Genomic DNA, 22,655 nt, shown 5'->3' with positions numbered 1-22,655 from the left:
GGCTTTCAAGGCGACGACGTGTCGTTTACTCTTGACCAGCAAAACAGTTAGGTTTAAGTTTAACGGCATTTTAGGCCCTCCAAGTTTGGTATGGTTATCAAAAGATTAAATTGTAGCAATGGTCCTTTAATTTTAATTAAATTAGAGTAATGGTCTTTCAACTAAAAATCTATTACCATTGGTCTCTCAACTCATCAAAATATGTAGCTATGGTCATTTTCGTCAACTTTGTCAGACTTTTGTCAAAATAAATTATGTTGGAAAAACCATTGCGACAATTTGGATCCTCAACTCATCAAAACGTGTAATTAAGGTTATTTTCGTCAACTTTGTAAGAATTTTATCAAAATGAGTTATATTAGAAGGACCATTGCTATAATTGGATTAAAATTGAGAGACTATTACTCAAATTGGATTAACGTTAAGGAATCATTTCTCTAGTTGAATTAAAGTTGAGGAACCAATGGTAATGAATTTTTAGTTGAGAGACCATAACTGCTTGTTTTGATGAGCTGATGGACGAATGGTAATGAATTTTTAATTGAAAAACTATTGCTCCAATTGAGTTAAAGTTAAGGAATCATTGCTACAATTTATTCTTATCAAAATAAGGTCATTGCCCGCACGACCAACTGCCCGACGAAGTGAATTCTATTATTCGCGTATGGATAGTGAACCGGAGCAGTAAACTTCCGGCTGTTAGCTTCGAGTAGTTTCTGAGTAGAAGGGAAGGATTTTTCTCAGTTTTCGTTCATCTCTTCTTTTAAAAATAATCAATTAGTAGGAACCTGTAACTAAATTTTTACCCTCAACAATCTGTAACATAATTCTTTTACGTAAATGATCTGTACCGTTGATTCTTTTTCATCCATGTCAAAATTCAAATGCAAGTTTCCAAAAATCAAATGCCTTTGTGCCATAACAACTCCGAGCGGAATCCAGAGCTGCTAAGCCCAGCCGGCCGAGCTCGACATTGCCTCCTAGAAGAGGAGCCCTTCATCTCCCTCAGTTTCATTCCTCCTGTTGCTGTTAGTTGACTAGTTCTTGAGAGCTCGAATGTTCACGGCAGCGGCTGTTCACCATACCTTCACCCCCAGCTTCATTTCGTCGCAAAGACAGGTGATATCAGGAACTATTCCTCCGTTACAATCCCTCAAAATTCCATCTCCTACAAGACCGTTTAACAAATCGGCTGGATCTTTTGCTCCCCCATGCTGTAACAACTTTGTTCTTAAAGCAGTTCCCGTAGTTAATGATAGTGGATCCTCGTGACACAGCTTCTGCCATATCGTTGCGGCGAAACATCTGGCGTATAAATAGCTATAATAACCTGCAATAATGTATGCTTATCAGCCATGAAAACGAACTCGGACACAATAACAAGGGTATTATTTATAATAATTTTCCTGATTTGAGGTACTTCTAAAGCTCAAAGTGGATCCCAGATACTTGCAAGCAACCTGATGAAGATCGGATTGCCGATTTTCTAGAGTGTTTACAGACAAGTTGTACTACTGAACACAGCATTACTAATTGGCCATGTGAACTTTTTGAATTTTCTCTTCCATATGTTTGAAAAAAATTCAGCATACCTGCACCATAATTCAAGAGGTGACTGAATCGGGTCTCCCAGTAGGTGTCCTCAATGTGCTTCCAACTAGTATACTGTCTTTTCAAATCCGCAACGATAGAGCTTGTTGGTGGGGTTGGCTGTTCCCCGAAGAATGTTTGGTCAATAGCAGCATAAAAAATCTGAAGAACATAGAACAAGCAAGTAAACATGGGTCAATATATTCCTTCTTTGTGGTATTGCAACTTTTCCTCTATCAGTAAAAATTGGTCAAGTGGTATCAATTTAGATAAGTCCTTGGACAATAACCTGACGTTGCAATTCAGTTGCAGCAAACATTTTTCTGGCACCCTGCATTGACTCTACAAGTTTCTTAGGGATAATTTCACCAGTTGAATAGTGTTTGGCAAATGTCTTCAAAACTCGGTAATCCCATAAAAAGTACCTACATATAGCGCCAGAATTATTGTCAGCGCATTACAAACCTATCTTCACGAAGGTTATTATCAACAAAACATTAAATATTTTATCATCAAAATCCCCAAAATGGACTACCGTTTCTAACAGTGATAATTCAGAGAGTTACACACATTAAAACCATCATGTCAAATATATTCAACAACATCATCATATAAAAAGGATGATTGGAAAATAATCAGATCATTGAACTTACTCAAAAAGGTTTGAAGGTGTTTCCGCTAAATCAAAAATCACCCTGGTACCTGAAAAGTGTTGGTAATCCTGCCAGAAATAATAAAAAGTTGACTATTAATTCATGAGAAGAGGAAATGATGTAGATATTGTATTTCCCAGTCATAAGGTGTTTCTAGAATACCGTTCTTGAAAGCAACGAATGGAGAGCATGTCCAAACTCATGAAACAGAGTTTCCAGTTCGCAATGATTTAGCCTCGCAGTTGATGAATGACGTGAAGCAGAAAAACTGCATACAAGAGCAACAACCTGTGCACCAAAGCAGAGTTTAAACCCAATGAAATCAGCGATGATGTAGTAAGTCATTGAATGATTTTAAGGAAAACTAATGAAAAGGGTTTGAAAACTTTGAGTTTTAATGATAAGGACAAAATAAAGGGTAAAGTGAATAGTATCAGAATTGACTTTTTAGTGTAAAAATGTGGTTTTTCGTTAAAGTGAACAGTACCGGGAGCTTTTCGTTAAAGTTCCCATGATTTTATTGTTGATGTTCTGAAATAGTCTCACTTAATTCAAACCTTTTCACAAAGAAGGGGGATTAATTCCAAAATACTATGTTCTCACATCCAATAGGAGAGTTTCTCCAACACAAATGCAAAACCGCCTTAGTGTCAACGGTTTTAAGGTCCAAAAAAGTACTTAAAGTCCCTAATTCGCTTTATTCCATTTTCAAGAATCTAACTAAGAATTATCAAGTCTACTCTTTAGCCTTTAGAAAGACGCATAATATGAAAAATAAAAGTCAGAGTAAAGCAAAAATATTTACATACAGGAAGTTGATATTCTGATTCAGAAACCCTGCGGCCACCTTTAATTGCAAAATGAGCACAACCTGGATACTTGCCCTTCCTTGAGTACAAATCAAGGTACAGATACCCCAAATCACCCTGTAACAAGTACATAGATCCTGATGAATATACGTGTCAGAGAAGACGAAACCAGTACAATCATATTCAGGCATGAACAAGAGTTTACACAGAATTATGCATATAATTGAAGCATTCACAAGCTGTAAATTCTCTTGAAGTGTGTAACATATATATATAAAACATTCATGTCCATTATTATCCATGTGAATACCTCTTCAGGATGATGAAGTGCCATTTTACGCACATCTGGGTGCCATGATTCACCTGGTGCTAGGGGGATGCTATGAAGCGTAGCACCAAATAATGATTCAACCAGCACTTTCAAACCCTCGATACAATGTGGAAGAGAAAAATACGATGCGACAACCTGCATTGGTGAGAAAGAGAATCAAGATAACTTCCCTTGCTTCCATACCCTCAATATGATGTGTTAGCAAGCAAACTTTGCAGTTCCAGTTCTTTACTTTAAAAGAAAACAGGAGAACAAAGCATACCGAAGAGTCCAAGTCATAGGCAGAAGACTTCATCATTGCTGTGTAGTATGCCTCATCCCATGGCTCTAAATTACCAGATTGCTGACCACATTTTTCTCTCTTAAATTCCCTAATTTTTTTAAACTCCTACGGTAAAAGTGATCATTAAGAGACAAAAGCTGCAGTATGATCTACAGCCAAAACAAAATTGCAGCAATTCTTGCAAACACTACAATATGTTTCCTAAGGACATAATACCTCATCAGCGCTAGGTCTGACCATCTCGCTCATCTCTTTCAAGAAAGACATCACAACTTCTGGTGATGAAGCCATGTTAGGCTTCAAGGTGTATTCAGCATAAGATCTATAACCCATTATCTGCATTCATCAACAAGGCCAAAAAATGCCCATAAATACAAATACAACAGAACTAAACTGCATGACATGTTAAATATTTGGCAGGCACCAAATATGAAGATAACTAACCTGAGCTAGCTCATGACGGGCAACTATAAGTTTATCGAGAACACTAAGGTTTGCACGAGGAACAGAGTTTCCTTTGATATATGCCATTTTCCTAACCTGAAACCAAATTCATTTGATTAAAGAAAACAAAACATAAAACATGTATCTGAAACTGGGAGAGAAACTTTAATGACATGCAATATATGGACCCACTGCCTCAACTCCCTTCAGCAACAACAATTCAGAAAACCAAAAAAAAAAAGAGTTTTTCTAAACAATGAAGTTACCTCATCATCTTGTGCCCCTTGCAATACACAGGATAGAGTATGTGGGTCTGTTGTTATACGAAATCCCTTTTCATTCATGTTAGCCCTGGGCCTCAACGATTCCCTTGAAATTACAGATGTGGAACGATAGATGGGTTTAAGGAGATGGTGCAAATTTTGAGGTATACGTGATGCTGGGAAAATATCTACAGCACCTTGGTCAGTGTCAATATTTATATTGAACCTGAGCCAAAAACAAATACATTTAAAGCAAAGGTAAGTCAATCAGACAAACTCGTTAAAAAGTAAAAATAAAAAGATGGCACAGCATCAACAAGCAATTAAAAACAAATCTCCAACGATACTTCGTGGCATAATTTGAATATGATACATTTGGACCTAAGGTTCAATGGAAAATGGGCAGAAGGGGCCCAAGCTATGTCCATGATCAAATATTACAAACAGAATAATTGTGTGGCATCATTAATCATACAAACCAGTAGAAATGAACTCATTCACTCTATAGCGGTCCTAAAAGCCCTAACCATTGGAAAAGTAAATTAAGTAGTGTACTTACTGTCTGCACAGTTTGGAAATTTCTATATTCAGCTCATTCACTCTATCCAATTTCTCTGCAAAGCGTAAGTGAAACGTTATTTGACTGAAATAAAATCCCTGCCGCAACAGCATCATAAAACAAGAAGATAAAAGTAAATACCATCAGAAAGATGAATTCCACCCTTCTCAAAGTCAAGGCGGAGGAAATGTGCAACCCTTTGAGCTTCGGCTGTAAGCAATTGGCCCTCTTGCTCAGCTTTTTTCACGGCATTATACAAAGTATGATTTGTATTCAGAAACTACAACACAGTGATTAAAAACAAAACAAAAAAAACTCAGACAATGGCTCAGACACTATAATTCATATAGACAACAAAATTGTGAGCAAAAATTTGCAAAGACGATTCACCGTCACCTCACATGTAGATATTCACTCATTCTCATGGATGCTTTGGTCGCCTCCTCAACGAATTCCCTAGTGTACAAACATCAATACAAATCAAAAAGCACAAAAACTGAATATCAACGAATACAATGTAAAAAAAATCGAAACTCTGTATGTTGAATATCCATGTCTGAATCAATTACAATGACAATCCAAATACCGAAAAAGCGAAAAATCCAGAGAATAACAACCTGTCAGGATGACTGTTTCGACAAAGCTCTGCGGAGTCAAGGACAGAGCAAACCTACATCAAATTAGACAAATAATATAAGAAAATTAGTTCAAGCACACACACTTATGAACAAAGTAGCAAAACTGTGAAAATTTTAAAATTCCAATCACATACTGTGTCAGAAATTTCATCCATGGCTCTAACTACTTCCGCCGACGAAGGCATCCCGGCAATGTATGCAACCAGCTCTCCCGACCTACAAACGAAAAAATTAATTTTTGGAGAGAATTTGAAGTTAAAACTTCATATATATTGGGAGTTTGCGTGTTTTCGCTTAATTTGGAAAAGTCCGTACCTTTCGATTGCATCGTCGACGAAACGTTGAAAGCCTTTGGGGGACTTTAAGTGGTCGAAGCCATAAAGACCGGTGGCGGTGGCGGATTTGATTTGTGGGACTGCGATGGTGTATTGGCGCCGGGTAGTGAGAGGGTCCGAATAGTTGAAAATGGCACCGGGTTCGTACCGGAGCTTTCCGGCGGACCTCCGGAGAAGACTCAGCATTGTTTTGCCGTGGCGGCGTGCTGAGGTCGGTTTAGCTTTCTTATGTTCGGTATGCGTAATTCGGGTCGGGGTTTCTCATCGAACGGACGTTTTGATGGACCGGATCGGGTTTAGTTACATTTGGAAATGGGTTTATATGGACTGCGCGCGGGGCCGCGCGAGACTCAAATAGTCTTCGTGTTAATTTACACCCCTAATTTAGAGAAACTCCAGCCCTATCTTTTAAGCTGGTCGAAAGCCTAAAAAAAATAGGAACTTTAACGAAAAACACCCGGTACTGTTTACTTTAACGAAAAATCATATTTTTACACTAAAAAGTCAATCCTGGTACTATTCACTTTACCCTTTATTTTGTCCTTATCATTAAAACTCAAAGTTTTCAAGCCATTTTTCATTAGTTTTCCTTAAAAAAATAGTTTGGCATCCAAAAAAATCATTCCACCCTTAAAAATAGGTTAGCTCAAAGTCCAAGCCAGTTTGTAGGCTGGCTCAAAATAGGCTGAGGTAGGAACCAGCCTATTTGGTGTCATGCTGACACCAGCATGACGTTATCGGACAACACAAATTTTTTTTTTTTTTTGCGTCAAGTGTGTGGGAAACATGTGCCTTTGATCGCGTGTCCCCGACAAGGCGATAGGCACCGAGCCCATGCTGCAGGGACACTAAAGGGCGCATGACATGTGCCACGTGGCTAAGCCTTGGCCGTTGGATTTCCAATTGCTAGTTTTCTAAGCCCTTGGATTTCCAACGATAAAAAAATTTTGAAATTCAAACCCAACGGTTATAGTGACATGGCACAATCTAGACCATTTGATTTTCAAATCAAAAGGTCCAGATTTTTCGGCCAAAAAACTTTAAAGAAAGAAATAAATAAAATGCCATAAATTAATTATATTTTTAATAAATAAAGTAAATGTCTGAAATTAAAAAAAAAACTATTTTTATTATTTTATAATAAAAAATTAATAATATTTTAATAAAATGAACTAGGTTATTTAGTTTTAAGGATGGAAATGCATTTGGCCAATTACTATTCATTTGAGTGGATTAAATTGATTTTGGGCCAATTCATTTTTTAGGAGTGAAGTTGCTCTTTAGAGATATTTATAAAATGGACTACAGAGTTTTAATTTTTTTTCCAAATAGTTGTTGAAATTGCATCAATTCATACATTTTGATCTTTCGTTAAATTGATGACATGATAATTATGAAATTCATATATGAATTAACTTGTAAGTCACATTTACATTGGCAAAAACACTAATCAATTTAATGGATGATTAGATGTTAAAACATACATATTAAGGTGTAAATTGATACAGTATCAAAACATCATATAGTATAATATGAAAAGAAAAAAATTAAAACCTCATGACCCATTTTGAAATCACCTCAAACCTAAAAACATAAAATGTGTTTATCCTTACTTTCTAACCACAATATAATGTAATGTGAAAAAAATTAAAACCTCATGTCCTGACAGTAACATTTTCAATTTATTTGACGGTTGGAAATCCCTAAGCGCCACGTGTATGAGTTATTGGAAAGCCATGAGTGGTCTGCTGCAACGGGGCCGCTGTTGTAGTTTTTTCAGCTCCACTCTTCTTCTTCATGCTTGTGTTACACATGCCTGACAAAAAAAAATTAAATCGTGGCTGAAATCAATCTACCGTTGGCACAAGGCAAGGCTTGAGAAGCATGGGCTTTTGGGCGGGCGTTGGTTGGCTCACGACTTGCCCTTGCTTTGTTGAACTGCTGGAAAATATTTTTTGGATTGGAGGGCAACATTGTTGCCTTTGCCCTTACCTTCCACCAACGGTGGACATGCTCTAAACATTTATGCGAGTAAGCTAATGCTTTTGGGCAGGCAGTGGTTGGCTCACGACTTGCCGTTACTTTGTTGGACTAGAGAGCGACATTGTTGCTTTTGCCTTTACCTTCCACCAATGAATAGACATACTCTAAACATATATGTGAGTAAGCAAATGCTATCAGATTTTTTCAAAAAAAATCGACTAAGGCTTTGATTGTTCACACAGTTAGGTACGATGGTCCCGTCCACACGCGAGTGTAGCTCCGTAGTTACGCTAGTCCCCTCCGCATGGGAACGCGGCCCAGACTCATGGTTAGCGGGAAGCACGTTTCAAACCCCGCAACCGATTCGCGTCGCTCTCTAACGCCCTCTCTCTCTTTTCCCGCGAGATAATCTCCTCACAGGCACCCCTCCCCCTCTCTCTCCTCTCCCACAATCCCATGACGAATCCGGATCCGCATTTAAACCCGAATCGTCGTCTCCATGTCGAGCCCTCCTCCGCCTTCTACAAACCCGCCGCTGATTTCCATCTCCGACGGCAAATCAGACCCCGGAACGACGTCTTCCGTCTCCTCCCCGACTCAACAGCCCTCCCCCTCCAGAGCCAAGCTCCTTAAGATCCCTCAAATCCCGATTCATCGAAGCCCTAGGCACACGATCCACGAAGGCGAGGAATTCGAAGATGACGAGGAAGATGAGGACGATGATAGTGCGGAGCGCAGAGCAGACGATCCGCCTATCGTCTTGCCGTCTTCGCTCGGCCTCAATCACATTCGGACTCGGTCGGCTCCGTCGCCGCTTCGATTCTCATCCTCCGTATGCGCCGCGTTGAATTTCGGCGATGAATCGAGCAAGGACAAGTACACCGTCAAACCAAAGCCTAAACTCGCGCCCTTACAACCAGGTATATATATATATTTAATTTTATATTATTTTTTTGGGAAATTTTGATTGAATTTGCCCAATAATGAATTCGATCATCAAATATTATTAATTTCAAGTGTATTTTTTTTTAAATTTTAACTTTCGATTTCTTTATAGCGGAATCTATGCAGTGGAATCAATCAAAATCGCTCAGAAATGCATCACTACTCAATCCAGTGTTGGAGGTAAGGAAACTTTCAGTGAAATTTTTATATATATATGTATGTATGTATATTTATATTTAGAATAAACAATGGTCCATGAACTTTAACTTAATTGGAGCAATGGTCCATCAACTAAAAATCCATTATCATTGGTCCCTAAACTCATCAAATTGTTCAGCTATAGTCTCTTAACTAAAAATTCATTACCCTTGGTTCCTTAACTTTAATATAACTGGAGAAATGGTCCCTCAACTTTAACCTAATTGTAGCACTGGTCATTCCAACATAATCATTTTGACAAAATTCTGATGAAGTTGACGAAAAGGACTATAGCTACACGTTTTGATGAGTTGAGGGACCCAATTGTAGCAATAGTCCTTCCAACATAACTTATTTTGACAAAATTCTGACGAAGTTAATGAAAAGGACCATAGTTACACATTTTGATGAGTTGAGGGACTAATAAAAGGTCGTACCCAGTGCACAAGGCTCCCGCTTTATGCAGGGTCTGGGAGAGGTGAATGTCGGCTAGCCTTACCCCCATTTATGGAGAGGCTGCTCCCAAGGCTCGAACCCGAGACCTACCGCTCATGGGCGAAGACACATTTTGATGAGTTGAGGGACCAATGGTAATGAATTTTTAGTTGAGTGACCATTGTTCAAATTTGATTAAAGTTAAGGACCATTGCTACAATTTCCTCTAATATTTATATAATATATATATACACACATACAGTTAGTTCGTTGGAGAAATGTGGGTAGCTCGCAAGCTTGACAATGCTGTTGTTTTGTGTGTAATGTATATATTGGTAGGGTAATCATGCAGCCTTTGCAAAGGAAATGCAGTCGCCGCGTTTTCAGGCAATACTGCGTGTTACGAGTGGAAGAAAGAAGAGAACACCTGAAATTAAGAGTTTCTCTCATGAGCTCAACTCCAAAGGAGTTCGAGCATTTCCTGTGTGGAAGTCTCGTGCTTTCGGGCATATGGAGGTAATACTATTGCCTTGCCCTCGTTTGTATACAATTTTTATGCCTTTTAGAGTATATTTTGTTTTGGTCAATCACATTAAATTATGCAGTTACTATAAATTCTTTTAGGAGATTATGGTGGCGCTCAAGGCAAGATTTGAGAAGTTAAAGGAAGAGGTTGACCTTGATTTAGGCGCATTTGCTGGTGATTTGGTCGGAATGCTTGAAAGGTCTACACAGTCTAATCCTGAATGGAAAGAGAACTTTGAGGATTTGTTGGTTATCGCCCGGAGGTGTGCAAAGATGTCGTCTGGTGAATTTTGGGTCAAATGTGAAGGCATTGTTCAGAGTTTGGATGACCGGCGTCAAGAGCTACCAATGGGGGCCCTCAAACAAGCGCACACCCGTCTTCTTTTTATTCTCACTCGGTGTACACGGCTTGTGCAGTTCCAGAAAGAGAGTGGCTATGAGGAAGAGCACATTCTCAGTCTTCATCAGTTCAGTGATCTTGGTGTTTATCCAGAACAAATTTTGCAGGCTGCACAGCAGAGCTATAGTGGTTCACTGGGTGGGAAGGAAATAAATGAGAAGCAAATGAAGAAGTCTCGTGAGCAGGAAAAAGTTAGTGGAGCTGAGGAAGTGGAGGTTTGCACTGCCAAAAGTGTTGAATCTACTGGCAGCTATAGGATGTCCTCTTGGAAAAAACTTCCATCTGCTGCTGAGAAAAATCAGAAAGGCAATGATGTTGCTGACACACAATCAAAGGAAAAATCAGATCGTTTGCATGCCAAAGATGACACAAAAACTTGTGGTGACTACAGTACGGAAAATTTGAGTACTTCATGCCATCCTGAACACTCAGAGGTGTCTGCAAGTGCACAAAAAGTCTCTTGGGGAATATGGATGGACCAGCAGAATGTTGCATATGAAAATGTGATGATTTGTCGAATATGTGAGGTTGAAATACCAACTGTACATGTCGAGGAACACTCTCGTATATGTACGATTGCTGATAGGTGTGACTTGAAGGGTTTAACTGTGAATGAACGACTTGAGAGAGTTGCTGAAGCTCTTGAAAGGATAATGGAATCTTGGACACCAAAAGGCACTGAAACTCGAGGAAATTATGATGCTGCAAGAGTGTATCCCTCACAGATGCATGAAGATTTAGATGAGTTGTCACCAAAGCGAATTGACTTGTCTCGATTCTCCGAAGGCAGTCTTGATTGCATTCCTGGTGTTGACAACTCTTACGTTATGGAAGATCTGAATGTTTTGCCTGACATCTCATGTGATGCACGTTCTGCTTTGATACCTGAACAAGGCACCAGAACCTCGTCAGCAGGAAGTTCGACACCAAGATCACCATTACAAACACCAAGAACCAGTCATATTGAAATGTTGCTGAGTGGAGGGAGAGCAATACCAGAACTTGAGAGTTATCAGCAGGTGTCCTTCTTCTCCTTTTCATCTGACCGAAAATTCTGCTTTTAATTCTTTTTCTTTTAAATATGAGGTTACTATGCTTTATTTTAAGTTTCTATTTCTGGTGGAACTGGGTAGTTGTAGACAGCTGCTCCTTTGATGTTTGTATTTTAATCAGACCATGGATTGACAGATACACAATCTACTGGACATCGCTCGTTCTGTCGCAAATGTTAGCAATTGTGACTACACTGCATTGGAGTACATGCTTGAACGACTGGAAGACCTAAAATATGCTATCCAGGACAGGAAGGTGGATGCACTCGTTGTAGAGACTTTTGGAAGGCGTATTGAAAAATTGCTGCAGTGAGTTTAGGCCTATTTTCATTAGAGATATATCTTGTGCTTTGTACAAATGTGAATTCCCCTCAATATTTTCTTGGTTTGAGCATCAACAAAATTGTGTAGTTTTTAGCTTCTCTGGTCATTGTTTTTTCATATTTCTTCAAATGGTTAGCTAATTATTTAAAGTCTAATTAAAGCATCTCTGATAAATTATAATTCTGAACTTTACAGGGAAAAATATGTACATCTTTGTGGGCAGATAGAAGATGAAAAATTGGATTCATCAAATGGTATGGCTGATGAAGAAAGTTCAGTGGAAGATGAAGCCGTTCGTAGTCTACGTGCCAGCCCCATCAATCCATGTTCTAAGGATCGAACTTCTATTGAAGATTTTGAGACAATAAAACCAATAAGCAGGGGTGCATTTGGACGAGTTTTTCTTGCCAGAAAAAGAGCGACTGGTGACTTATTTGCTATAAAGGTTTGTTTGATTCTGTGTTTTAATTTTAAGAGAAATAGTGCACATTGATCCTTCTGGACCTTCATGTGGAAAAATTGGAGCAAAAAGATTCCCATGGAATCTATCTTTTAATTGCAAGTTAATGTTTCAAGACAGTCTATATGGTGGTACGTTCCTGCAGGTATTGAAGAAGGCTGATATGATCCGTAAAAATGCCGTTGAGAGTATTTTGGCGGAGCGTAACATCCTTATATTGGTCCGCAATCCTTTTGTGGTGAGTGGGTCCCCATGTATTTTTCACTTTAAGAATGCATTGCACGTCCAAAGTTTTTCCTAACATGTACTTCTGATGATGAACAGGTCCGATTTTTCTATTCTTTCACCTGCACGGAAAATCTTTATCTGGTCATGGAGTACTTAAATGGTGGAGATCTTTACTCTTTATTGAGAAATCTAGGCTGCTTGGATGAAGATATGGCCCGTGTATATATTGCAGAAGTTGTAAGGGATTTACTACTTTTTTTCTTTTTCCCATCTCCGGATTCACTTTCTCATGTCTTCTCTCTAAAAGTTTCTCACTGATGTTAAAAACAGCATAAGTAATTTTTTTTTTCCTTTTTCTTCTTAAAGGTTCTTGCTTTGGAGTATTTGCATTCATTAAACGTTATCCACAGAGACTTGAAGCCAGACAACCTGTTGATTGGTCAAGATGGTCATATCAAGGTCAATATTTTGCAGTGTCAGTTCTTTTATTTTAGTATTTTGTTTATACTACTGGAGATAAGTTTGGGCATAGTATACGCATTCTGGCACTATATCATGCATCTGCTGTTATTTTTTTGGTGGATTATTTGTGTAGGTTCTGTTCTGCCATAAAGAGTTTACTTGTCACTTCTCACAAATCTCTAATCCCTTATGTTACAGTTGACAGATTTTGGGCTCTCCAACGTTGGTCTAATCAGCAGCACTGATGACTTATCAGGTCCATCAGTTAGTGGTACTGGTTTTGTCCCAGATGATGAACCAAAATCTGAGTCTTCATCGGAAAGGGCACAGCGCCAAAAGCATTCAGTCGTTGGGACCCCTGATTATTTGGCACCTGAAATACTTCTTGGCATGGGGCATGGTGCAACTGCTGATTGGTGGTCTGTGGGGGTTATTCTTTTTGAGCTGCTTGTCGGTATTCCACCATTCAATGCAGAACATCCACAGGTAGGCAGTCTAATTATTGCGGGCATAAAGTTATTTTGGTTTTCGACTATTGCACAGAATAGAATGAACTTTATCTTCTGTATTTACTGAATGTAAAAATGTCATGCATATGTGATATGTATGCAGGTCTTCTCTCCAAGGTTCTTAAACAAGGTTCTGTTTCTCAGTAGTTAAAACTTGGATGGACAACTGGGATGTACAATGATGGGAGACATTTCAGTGCATCTCAATTGTCCATATATTAACTTGTTCTTTACACTCTTCAGTAAACTCATGAATGTCTTATGAACGTTATCTTTCTTTCCCATCCCTTACATTGGCGTATTTACCATAAGCATAATTTGCTTATGCATTTTAAGTTGTTCGTTGATTTCTGGTTCGTTCCTTTAAGAATTTTTCTTAGTAAGAGTTTGTACCAATAGGTTTTTTGGGTTGATCTCATGAATTTAGTTATTGTTCAGAAAGGATTAAGTTCAACTCTGCACAACATTGTATTAATTTGTTTTTTTCTCTGGTTGTACTTTTCTTTGAATATTCTCTGCAATAGGGTAAATTCTGTTTAGCATTGGTCCATGTGTTTCATGGAACCAAGATAAGGTGCATTTTTTCTACTAACTTAGTTTCCTCAACATCTGAATGGATTATTTGATCCTTTTTTCCGTGAATGGTATCATTTCCTATATCATATCATTTGATAATCATGAGGGAGCAGTTTGATGTTGTAACTTATAGATCCTACTTATTGCAGCAAATTTTCAACAATATAATAAACAGAGACATCCCCTGGCCTAAAGTACCTGAGGAGATGAGCCCTGAGGCGTACGATTTGATTGACAAGTAAGAATATTTAGAAGAGATCAGTTGCATTTTCTGGATGTATTAGTTACGATGCTATTTTGACTTCTTTCTTATGCGGATTTTGTTACCATGCCTTCATATTTCAAGAGAAACCTTTATCTTGCTTATATTTCTTCTGCACTCCTTGTCAGACTGCTTACCGACAACCCAGTTCAAAGACTTGGAGCAACAGGTACCAGGGAGGTAATTTGCTGACTACCCTTGACTAAAGTTCATTTGTAAGAACTTACAATGATGATAAAATTAAGTGTTGCGACTGTTGGCAGGTGAAGCAACATTCTTTTTTCAAGGATATTAACTGGGACACGCTTGCTAGGCAGAAGGTCAATTCAAGTTTAAACTTGTTTTAGTTTTTCAATGATTGTTGACATATATCTGTGATAGTCAGGAGTGTACCATCATTGGCTGCAGGCTATGTTCATACCATCTACCGATGCACACGATACAAGTTATTTCATGAGCCGGTACGCATGGAACCCAGAAGATGAGCATGTTAATGGCGCCAGTGACTTTGATGACATGACTGAAACATACAGCAGTGGTTCATGTAGCAACATACAAGACGAAGATGTATGTATGCTCCTATATAAGATATTTCTTTATGCACATAGAGGGATCATCCATAACTTTTACTGCAACCAACTTGATATGGAATTATATGGACCAGAAGGATGTACCAAAGATCTGAAGCGTACCCAAAAGCCGCTAACAATCTGACTTTGAATTCATAAATGTTTAGTGACACAATCATCCATCTGATCCAAATTTGAACCTGGTTAATCCCAGTGGGATTATTATTTTAGCTACCTGACTATTGTACGTCTGATTCAGGGGGATGAATGTGGTAGTTTGGTGGACTTTGGTGCTCCAACCGTTGACATGCAGTACACTTTCAGTAATTTTTCATTCAAGGTAAGGCATATAAACCCTAAGCTGTTCTTTTTCTTCCGATGATGGTCGTACCCAGTGCACAAGGCTCCCGCTTTACGCAGGGTCTGGAAGAGGTGAATGTCGGCTAGCCTTACCCCCATTTATGAAGAGGCTGCTCCCAAGGTTCTTTTTCTTCCGATGCTGGATGAAAATGAGTGATGGTGGTTTTTTCTGTTGAGGAAAAATTTAGAGTACACAACTCTAACACAAGTGTTTGAGAGACAAAACAAGTAAACAAATTACTTGTATTACACACACAAAATATTACAACACTCAAAAGGACACAAAGACACACTTTAGAAGCAATGGCACTCACTTACTTTCTAGAGACAAACTCTAGATCACTCACACTCCTCACAAGACTACTCTTACTTCTCACTCTCACTTGATTGCTTGCTTGCTTGCTTGATTACTTCTTTCTTGTTGGTTGATTGCTTTCACAACATCACACACCTATTTATAGGTGGTGTTTGCCGACTACAATTCCCCATTGCCTTTGGGCTTTGCATGGCAGCCACACACTTGTACAAGCTGCTAGAGCATTCTAGCACATGATTATACACACACATCCACCTGACTTAATGAGATAATGCTAGAATTATCTAGCATATGCTGCACCGACTTTGGTACTTGGATTTATGTGGAATGGGCTGGGATTGGGCTCTTTTAACATTTTCTACACGCCTCTTTTCGCATTCACTGTGTTATTCCTGCAGTCCGTTAATATTAGCGTTGCTAATGTGTTATTTGTGTTCTCAGAATTTGTCACAGCTGGCTTCTATCAACTATGATCTTGTTGTGAAGAACGCCAAGGAGTCACCGGATGCCTCTAAGTCATCCGTGCCGTGACAAGAGAGCTTTTCTTTAAGCTTCAACAAATCTGTGTTCCGGCCTACTGCTCCAAGCTTATTGTCCCCTCAAATGTGGGATTTTGGATAGAGGTCTTCGACGTGAATAGTCCAGGAAGCGCGGCATCCATTCAGCAAATAGCGGTTGTTCATCCTGAAGGCGGAGGTGGGCTGCTATTGCATCAGGTCTAGTTAATCTCACTTAACTGTTTCGCTACTTTTCCGTCCTAAAAATGTATATCACAGCAAAAGGCCTTATCGCGTGATGCGTTTCTTGTACATATCTTTCCCCCGGTAGAAAATTTTGTACCCTTTTCTAATTTTAGTGAGCTGTTCGAAATCGGCGGGGTAAAAATCAGACTTGGATTCAGATTCATGGTTCTGTTGGATGGTTGGATGTAACCTTCTCGACATTAGAACGACTCGTTAGTCTCCGGAATTTAGATTAAACCTTATCATGTAGTTCTTTTCTTTTTGAATAGTATGCGCTATTTTATTATTATTTTGTTATTTTTACATAATTGTACATGTTAATCAATGTGTGAGTTCAACAATGTTTTAAAAGGCTCGTCTCAAGACGTGCCTAGGCGCCTTCTGAGGCTCGGCTTGAGGGTTGCCGCTTTTGTTTTGAGGGAGTGGGCGTAAGGTTTAGTCGGAGCCGCCTAGGCGGTGGAAGGCGTGCCTCATGGCTTTTTTTTTTTTTTTTTTAAACTCCCAAACTCAAATTTTGGGTAGGTTTTAACTATCTCATACCTCTTCCTTGCACTATTGTCTCTGCCTTTTTTTTATTTTTTATATATTGGATGTGTGCTGTTTGTATGCATTGTTATATATGCGCTAATTATGCTTTTCATTCTTTATTTTATATATATATATATATATATATATATAATATCATATATGTCTATATATGTGTCACAGTGATTATTGGTTAATAATTTTTTATTTTTTAATATAATATATGTGTACATTCAGTGTATATATTAAAAAAATTTAGATTCCATAAGGCTTCGCTTCATGCTTTACAAATTTAGGTCCTGCTTCGACTCATGCCTCACGTCTAAGCCGGGCTATCCTTCGGACGTTTCGCCCACGCCTCACGCTTTTAATACACTGGAGTTGAAACAAACATGTAAATAGGTAAACCCGGATGTGATACATCGTTGCCTCTTTATGTCAGAGAACAATGGTAGTGATGCATCTAATGGTGGTGTATTGGAGAATAGGATCCTCTCCGGATCCTGTTTGTCCGGAGCCTTGGATCAATTGATCCTGCTAATTCACCACAGATTGAACGGTGAAAAAACAAATCACGCCATTGGAGCGCACCGTCTCCGATCTAAGCGCTCGTTGTGCACGAAGCGCGCCTTCGTCGGGGATCGCAGCATCTATTCTGGCGCAGTTTATGACGACATGCCTCTTCTGTTGCGAATTCGTTCGATTCGCGAACAAGAGAAGAGAAGGCATTGAAAGAAGAGGAGAGAGAAGGTAGCGAACAGAAGATTGCAGAATTGTAGCCATTCCATTTGTTTTGAACGAACAAGATCAATTGATCCCAAGGCTCCGCACTGACAGGATCCGGAGAGGATCCTTGCCCGGGTACTGGAATGTATTTTAAATTAGGGTTTCACTTTATGAATCCACATTTGGATCATTTGGTATAGGCTGTAGCTGCCTCATTATTTTGGATTTGGTGGGATATGCCATAATTAGGTGTTTATAAAACCCAAAAGTAAACCCGTTTCATGAGTTGATTTTTATTATTTCACACAATTTCTTCGTTATTGTCATATACAATCATACAAAATACCCACCATTTGAGGGGTCGACCCTCTTCTTTCTTTTGTTTGTTTTATTCTTAAAAAAGAAAAAGTAATGTTCTAATTAACATGTAATTGATCGATAGAAGAGTTAAAAATGAAGAATATCTTGTGTTCCATGCCTACCAAATGGTCGAAAAACAACAAAAAATAGGTTGAGAATGAAATATTACTCAACAAAATAGTTAGGGGATAGGTACATTAAAATAGGAAAAAAATTCAATTGAAAGTAGGCCTTTACTTTTCTGATAAAGAAATCCGACCTTTATTTTGGAGTTGGCCACTCATTGAGGGGTTTCTTGTGTTTGATTAGGGTATATCATCCTCACATTATTATCATTCTTCTCATTATCATTGTTCTAAAAAGCGGCTTAGGCACTAGGCGGAGGTCAGGTGCCTCGATTAGGACCTAGGCATTTAGTAAATCAGTGAAGTCTTTAGGCAGTTCAATTTTTATTTTTTTTTTAGGTTAAGGGTTTGAACATAATATTCAAACTCTAGACTTTCTTTCTTGTAAAATAACTCTTACTACATATTTCATTTTATGTATTCAAGCAATTGTAGTCACTTATTTATATCTTTTTGTTGTTATTTATTTTAAATTTAATTAAAAATTAAAAACCCGTCTAGGCCCTTAGGCGCTAAGCCTTTGCCTGCCACTTGATTAGCACCTAGCGATTTTTAAAACTTTGCCCGTTATACGTTGCCTTTGGCTTGGTTATTATCTCACCTTAGAATTTATAAGAATTGGGGACCAAATTCCCATTTTAGAGTTATATACACAACTTGGTGACAAAATAATAGAAGGGTAGGGTACAAGATATTAGTTGGATCAACCATGATTCTCTTCACCTTATCTTCTCACATTTTTATATGAAGAATAATATTAACTGTACCAAAAAGTTACATATAAATCATTTTTATTTTTGCTTTTCTTTTTGTCAAATTGTGGGGTTACAAAAATTATCCACAACGGGTTGATAACCATTCAACAATAAGTGTCAACTAATTGCATAATACAAATACACATTGTATAGCTTCGCATTTTTAACATTCGTGTGAGTCAAATTTATGACTTTCAACTTAATGAAGACCGAATATCATTCGACAATTAGATCGTTCTAATTTATTTTTCAATTGATATGGTAGCTTTTGTTTAACATACTACGAAGTACAAACCACAAAAAGTGAATGGCTTTGTAGCAAAAGGACACTCTACCAACCCACCCATATTTGGATGGAATTGGCTAATTGTAGTGTTCAAAAGTTCTCTACATTTTTGAATTACACAAGTTCCACTAATTATAATGTTAGTGGGAATTAAAAAACGCTTAAGACAATAACCTAATTTCTTAACAAGTTGGGTTTCTTCGTTTCCATGGCCTCATCATTTATAAGATAGAATAAAAACAGATCAGTCACCATAGCAAGCAGTCACTTTTTGTTACTTTGGCTATGTACTGAAAATATAAAATATGTCCACGTGTATTAATTCATACAAAGGAAAATGATTTTCATATGTTCATTTTTTTTCTTCTTTCACACATGTTTATTTTTGTTCTTTGTTTTCCCTTGATTTGTTCGATCCGAATGCCACAAATCAACATAGTGTGAAAAAAGAAAAAAAAATGATGTATGAAAATCACGCCCCTTCACACAATCAAAGCTCAAAATCTTGAACTCCAAAATCCTTACAGTCCATGAACCATGCTAAGCTATTCTCCTCCGTTGGATTATCAGCTGAGCCGTCTTCTGACGAGGTCGAAAAGTCCCATGTTAAATCCTCGAGAAATGTATCGGATAATATGAAACTCAACAATGGGTCATCTTCCTCACTGTAATTAGGGTTTGGCTCAGCTGACTGAGACTCATTGCTTGGGGAATTTTCACTTGCAGAGCCACCACCATCACTGTTGCTAGAGATTTCATGTTCTGGGATATTCATATTCCTCGGAATATTCATGTCTAAGCCTGCAGGTTGATTGCTTGCTTCACTGTTGCTATAGACTTCATGTTCTGGGATATCCATATTCTGCGGAATATTCACGTCTGAGCCTGCAGGTTGATTGCTTGCTTCACAAGGCATTTCTTCTGGGGTGATGGCCTGTTTGTGGAGAGGCTCATGAGTAATTGGATCAATCCCCATCTTGATAAGCTTTTTCTTGATGTGTGTATTCCAATGGTTCTTGATCTCATTGTCAGTTCTTCCAGGCAATCTTGCTGCAATTTTAGACCACCTACACAAAATCATAGTTCAGAATTGTGCTAAGACATTTAGACATAAGCAGATTTAGGTTAGATCAGTCGACTATAGCAGTATGCTCGGACGTGAACATTTAAATTTAATTTTTTGTAAATTACAATAGTTTATAATATCGTCGTCGTGTTTAAAAATGAAGTTTAGAAATAAATTCACCAATGAGGAATTGAATGTGCATGCTATCAGAAAAGTTTTGCATTAAGGTAGAAGTTTAGAAAGACAGAAGAACCTGTTGCCAAGGCGGGCATGGAGGTCAATAACAAGTTGTTCTTCAGCATCATTAAGGAGGCCTCTTTTCAAGTCGGGGCGGAGGTAATTAGTCCACCGGAGGCGGCAGCTCTTGCCGCAGCGACGGAGGCCAGCGAGCTTGGGGACAGCCCGCCAACAACATTGGCCATGCGTGAGGAGAAAATTCACCAGTTTCTTATCCTCCTCGGCAGTCCATGGCCCTTTCTTCACTCCAAGCTTGTCACAACAAGGTTGCCTGCCCATCACTTTGTCACTAGGCAACTTCCTAAGCCAAAGCCCCACTCCACCCACCTTTATATACTAGTGTGGTGACTGCCATGCTTTTAGGGAAAATTAGAAAAAAAAACGGAAAAACAAAAAATGTGGTTGTCTCACGCTTGACTTGTATGCGTGTATGCCACAACTGAATATTGGACCACAAATTAAAAGTGATACGATGGTTACCATGGAATTTAGCAATTTTTGGCAAATATTTTGTATATATCCAGGTAATATATCTACTATCTTATAGCATCAATTGTAGGTACCAACTTAAAAAATCCTGTTTCTTGTAGCATCAACCGTCTTTTTCTCTCATGCATGGGGCGAAAGAGATTCTACTTCATAATAGAAAACGTATTAGTGCTGAATGAGACATTTAGGGATATATTGTCAGTTATACTTATGATCTAAAATATCCATAATATTCCGATATTTCAATCGAAATTTCCGTGTTTTTGGACTACCGATATTTTTTTGGATTACCGATATTTCCGATATCATCGATATTTCAGACCTTGCTAAGTCACTCATATATCTTACCATGCAATGTATAAAGTGTAAAATATTGTACTAATTCATTATATATAAATGATTATGATGTGTTTAAACTTCTTTCATTAATTACTACATATTTTCTACACTCACAATGTTTTCCAGCTTGCTATATAATCAACTTAAATCAGTTATATCTACCATGCAATGCATTTCCTTCCAATTTTTTTTGTGATAAACTAATAGATAATTGACTAAATAAACATCCTGCAAAGTTTCAATAAAAATTTCCAAGTTTTTCTTACAATTTCCGTGGTTTTTATTCAATTTTTATCGATATTGATAATATCCCAATATTTCCATCAAAATTTCTGTGTTTTTGGACTACCGATATTTCCGATATCATCGATATTTTATACCTTGGTTATACTCAAAATTTTCTTACGTAGCCAAAATGTATCTACTGTTAGACAAAAGCCAACTCCAGCCTAATGCAAGTATTTGAACCAATACGAAAATTCTTATTTATACCCTTGGAGAGAGTCACAATAAAAAAAATTCTTACTGAGAAATTTTTCAGTGTGATCGGCACATGAGGTGATACATAACGTGTCACTATACAAATGATGAGATATGTGTGTTATAACTTAAAAAAAAAAAAATATTTCTCACCACTTATATAAAAATACGTGATTTACCGCCCATGTTCTCGTCACTAAAAAAAATTTATCCTGCCCTTGCACGCACGGGTATTGGTCATGTCCATCATTTCATGTTTGACATATTTCCCTACCTTTGTTTTTGAAGAATGCATATGCCAACCTACTTTTTTACCTCTTGCCATCATCAACCAAGAAACAAGTAAAGAAACCCTTTTTCCATGTGCAATATTTCCGCACAAAGGGAGTGTTATCCACACTTTTCGTGAGCATGCACCGTCACATAAGAATTGAAGAGTATACAAATAGAAAGAAAGTCCTTTTGTGGTTCCTAATATAAATAAATTAAAAGTGTGTATGTGTGTATATATATTTTTTAAATAATATATTAATGAATGTATAGGAAAAAAACATATTTAATTAGTGAAACTTTGGTCCCAATAGAGCAACAAGAAGGTCCTTTCCAAGGTATCATTCCAGTTGCATTGTGACTTGTGAGGATAAGTTCATGACAAGAAAATGACTTTGCAATTGCATGCCTGATAACCCTAATTAGTCCAAAGATTATGTTGTAATTGTACACAATATAAACGTTTATCAACAGACTTAAGCTTAGTCACCATGGCTAAAATAGTTTAGTCCTTCATATTTTAATGTAGTTCAACAAAACAACAACAACAAAGTTTTGTCTTGCTAAATCGGGCTATATATACGAATTCTAAAATATTACTGCATTATGTTGTCTGTCAAGTTTTCCGTTAACTCCAAATACTTTATTTCTTTTCTTGAAGTATCTTTGCAAATCTTCTTAAATTTTTCTCTATGTTTTTTTTCTCTGTCTTTGCCTTGTGCTTTAATGTAAATTATTGCTTGAA

At 37.8% G+C, this 22,655-nt stretch overlaps 3 protein-coding genes across 4 annotated transcripts; 1 reads left to right on the top strand and 2 right to left on the bottom strand.

The window, feature by feature from the left end:
* Nucleotides 1–777: 777 nt before the first annotated feature.
* LOC103439650 (mitochondrial intermediate peptidase, mitochondrial) lies at nucleotides 778–6,224 on the bottom strand. Its single transcript, XM_008378226.4, has 17 exons — nucleotides 5,886–6,224; nucleotides 5,705–5,786; nucleotides 5,550–5,602; nucleotides 5,334–5,388; nucleotides 5,074–5,212; nucleotides 4,933–4,987; nucleotides 4,377–4,599; nucleotides 4,111–4,206; nucleotides 3,883–4,002; nucleotides 3,646–3,771; nucleotides 3,363–3,518; nucleotides 3,053–3,169; nucleotides 2,406–2,531; nucleotides 2,244–2,311; nucleotides 1,880–2,015; nucleotides 1,593–1,752; nucleotides 778–1,330 (listed from the first exon to the last, which is right to left on the bottom strand). Exons 1-17 carry the CDS (start codon nucleotides 6,089–6,091, stop codon nucleotides 1,077–1,079), a joined length of 2,172 nt encoding a protein of 723 aa, XP_008376448.1. The 5' UTR covers nucleotides 6,092–6,224; the 3' UTR covers nucleotides 778–1,076.
* A 2,031-nt stretch (nucleotides 6,225–8,255) lies between these two features.
* LOC103439649 (probable serine/threonine protein kinase IRE) lies at nucleotides 8,256–16,541 on the top strand. 2 transcript variants are annotated; one of them, XM_008378224.4, is made up of 16 exons: nucleotides 8,256–8,808; nucleotides 8,946–9,013; nucleotides 9,806–9,982; nucleotides 10,091–11,410; nucleotides 11,580–11,752; nucleotides 11,963–12,212; nucleotides 12,373–12,465; nucleotides 12,552–12,692; nucleotides 12,822–12,914; nucleotides 13,116–13,403; nucleotides 14,152–14,240; nucleotides 14,393–14,444; nucleotides 14,528–14,584; nucleotides 14,673–14,831; nucleotides 15,093–15,173; nucleotides 15,951–16,541. In XM_008378224.4, exons 1-16 carry the CDS (start codon nucleotides 8,388–8,390, stop codon nucleotides 16,038–16,040), a joined length of 3,552 nt encoding a protein of 1,183 aa, XP_008376446.4. In that variant the 5' UTR covers nucleotides 8,256–8,387; the 3' UTR covers nucleotides 16,041–16,541. The 2 variants fall into 2 exon arrangements, with proteins under 2 accessions (XP_008376446.4, XP_028961923.2); XM_029106090.2 differs by lacking the exon at nucleotides 15,951–16,541 and adding an exon at nucleotides 15,315–15,624 and having other exon boundaries at nucleotides 15,093–15,196.
* Nucleotides 16,542–19,224: 2,683 nt separating this feature from the next.
* LOC103439648 (MYB-like transcription factor ODO1) lies at nucleotides 19,225–20,635 on the bottom strand. The gene is made up of 2 exons (XM_008378223.4): nucleotides 20,349–20,635; nucleotides 19,225–20,096 (listed from the first exon to the last, which is right to left on the bottom strand). The coding sequence occupies exons 1-2, from the start codon at nucleotides 20,609–20,611 to the stop codon at nucleotides 19,520–19,522; spliced, it is 840 nt and encodes a 279-aa protein (XP_008376445.3). The 5' UTR covers nucleotides 20,612–20,635; the 3' UTR covers nucleotides 19,225–19,519.
* Nucleotides 20,636–22,655: the final 2,020 nt, after the last annotated feature.

This window comes from Malus domestica, chromosome 07, assembly GCF_042453785.1.
Source record: "Malus domestica chromosome 07, GDT2T_hap1".
NCBI classification, from domain to species: domain Eukaryota; kingdom Viridiplantae; phylum Streptophyta; class Magnoliopsida; order Rosales; family Rosaceae; genus Malus; species Malus domestica.
This window is presented reverse-complemented; position numbering and strand designations above follow the sequence as displayed.